Raw genomic sequence first — 2,307 nt, forward strand, 5'->3', positions numbered from 1 at the left:
TACTAAAACTATATACTATAAATATACTAAATAAATATACTAAAACTATATACTATAAATATACTAAATAAATATACTAAATAAATATAGTAAAACTATATACTATAAATATACTAAATAAATATACTAAATAAATATAGTAAAACTATATACTATAAATATACTAAATAAATATACTAAATAAATATAGTAAAACTATATACTATAAATATACTAAATAAATATACTAAATAAATATAGTAAAACTATATACTATAAATATACTAAATAAATATACTAAATAAATATAGTAAAACTATATACTATAAATATACTAAATAAATATACTATAACTATATAATATAAATATACTATAAATATAATATAATTATATACTATAAATATAAATATATAATGTGTGCAAGTGTGTGGTGCGTAAAATTTAAAAATGCAAGAGTCCATTGGTGTGCAGAACACTTTAAATTAGAAATAAGTGTGCAGAATCACTTTGCAGTGTGGTAGTGTGCAGGAGTTGAATAGCTATACATAATGTGCAAGAGTCCAATGTGCATAAGACTTTGCAGTGTTGAATGACTACACATCTTTACAATTTTGCAGTGTTGAATGACTATACATCTTTGAGTAGTTCATACAGAGATTCTCTTGTTGGTGCAGAGATTTATTTTGTTTTAAAGTGCAGAGAACCTGGAACCGAATAATGTGTACAATTTGAATTAGGGCAATTTATACGTACAGAAATCGGCAACCAAGTTGCCGAGTTCCAAATATTTATTTCCAAATATTTATTTCCATACAGAAATCGGCAACCAGGTTGCCGAGTTCCAAATATTTATTTCCATGCAAATCGTGAACCACGTTGCCGAGTTATGTACAAAATAATTTAATTCCATGCAATTAATTCAATGCAAATCGGCAATGTAGGTGCCGAGTTAGGTTAAATAATTTAATTCTAGGTTGTTTGACCTAATTTGAATTCATTCATTAAATGTATTTGTTACAAAAATTAATTGCATTGACCAGGCATAATACTTAAAGGAAATATTGATTGCATAATATTGCTCTGCCCAATAAATAATAACTACACCAATTAATATTAATATTGAGTGGTTGAATATTGATTGCATACTATTTATTGCATACTATTTATTGCTTTTTTAATACACGGTGCATTCAAAATATTTGAATGAAAATCGGCAGTGCCATTGCCGAGATTCAAAAAATTACCAATGAAATCGGCACTGCCATCCACGATTTAGGCTAGGGCAAATTAATTGAAATCGGCAGTGTAATTGCCGAATTAGGTTAGGGCAAATTTATTCCCCACCAAACTTCCTTCAATTTAATTTTTCACAGCCCACTTATTTTTTTCTCCTATAAATATATCGTCATACCTCCTCACTTCCATACCTTACATTCTTTCAATTCAATCACTTATTCACAACTTCTTCACATTTTCTTCTCATCTCATATTAAACACTTTTAAATGGAGTATCTTAATCCAGGGCCAATTGACACATCACTCCTTACAATGCAAAATGACCATATATCAAATGATGTATGGAATGGCATTGAAAGTAGTTTTCGACCGAGATATTGTTTCTGGCAGTCACTACCTTCCGAGCCGGTGTTACAAGTTATACGCACCACTGCTTTTGGTAACTTGTTGACAATTGGACCAGCAGAAATCAACAACCATCTATTACTAGCATTGATCGAGAGATGGAGGCCGGAAACACATACTTTCCACTTTACATGTGGAGAGGCCACCGTCACTCTTGAAGATGTGGCTTACCAACTTGGCATTCCGATAGAAGGAGAAGTTATTACCGGAGTGACAAGTATGGATTGGGAAGACCTTTGCATGCAGTTGTTGGGTGTTGTTCCAGCTGGTAACGAATTAATGGGGCAGAGGGTAAAACTCACTTGGCTAGAGAGGACATTTCGTAATCTCCCTGACAATGCTGATGATGAAGTTATTGAACAACACGCAAGAGCATTTATTCTAAGAATGATAGGGGGGTTTCTTATGCCAGATACATCAGGTAACCGAGTTCACCTAATGTATCTGCCCTTTCTTGATGACTTAACAGAGACATTCCAATACAGTTGGGGCTCAGCTGTATTGGCTTGTCTTTATCGAGGATTATGTCGTGCAGCAACAACTACTGATCAAAAAGAGATTGGAGGATGTCTACTACTCCTACAATCATGGGCATATGATCGCATTCAAAATCTTGCACCAAGACTGCGCGACCCAACAATACCTTATTTTCCATTAGTGAAAAGGTATATATTAATTTTACCATT

At 32.3% G+C, this 2,307-nt stretch overlaps 1 protein-coding gene across 1 annotated transcript in view; it reads left to right on the forward strand.

Annotated features, from left to right (window-relative positions):
* LOC109359622 overlaps positions 1,484 to 2,307 on the forward strand; it is a 1,795-nt gene continuing 971 nt past the window's right edge. The window contains exon 1 of the mRNA XM_019604323.1: positions 1,484 to 2,119. Coding sequence (XP_019459868.1) covers positions 1,484 to 2,119 — 636 coding nt within the window. The remainder of the gene's footprint in view (positions 2,120 to 2,307) is intronic.

This window comes from Lupinus angustifolius, chromosome LG11, assembly GCF_001865875.1.
Source record: "Lupinus angustifolius cultivar Tanjil chromosome LG11, LupAngTanjil_v1.0, whole genome shotgun sequence".
NCBI lineage: Eukaryota > Viridiplantae > Streptophyta > Magnoliopsida > Fabales > Fabaceae > Lupinus > Lupinus angustifolius.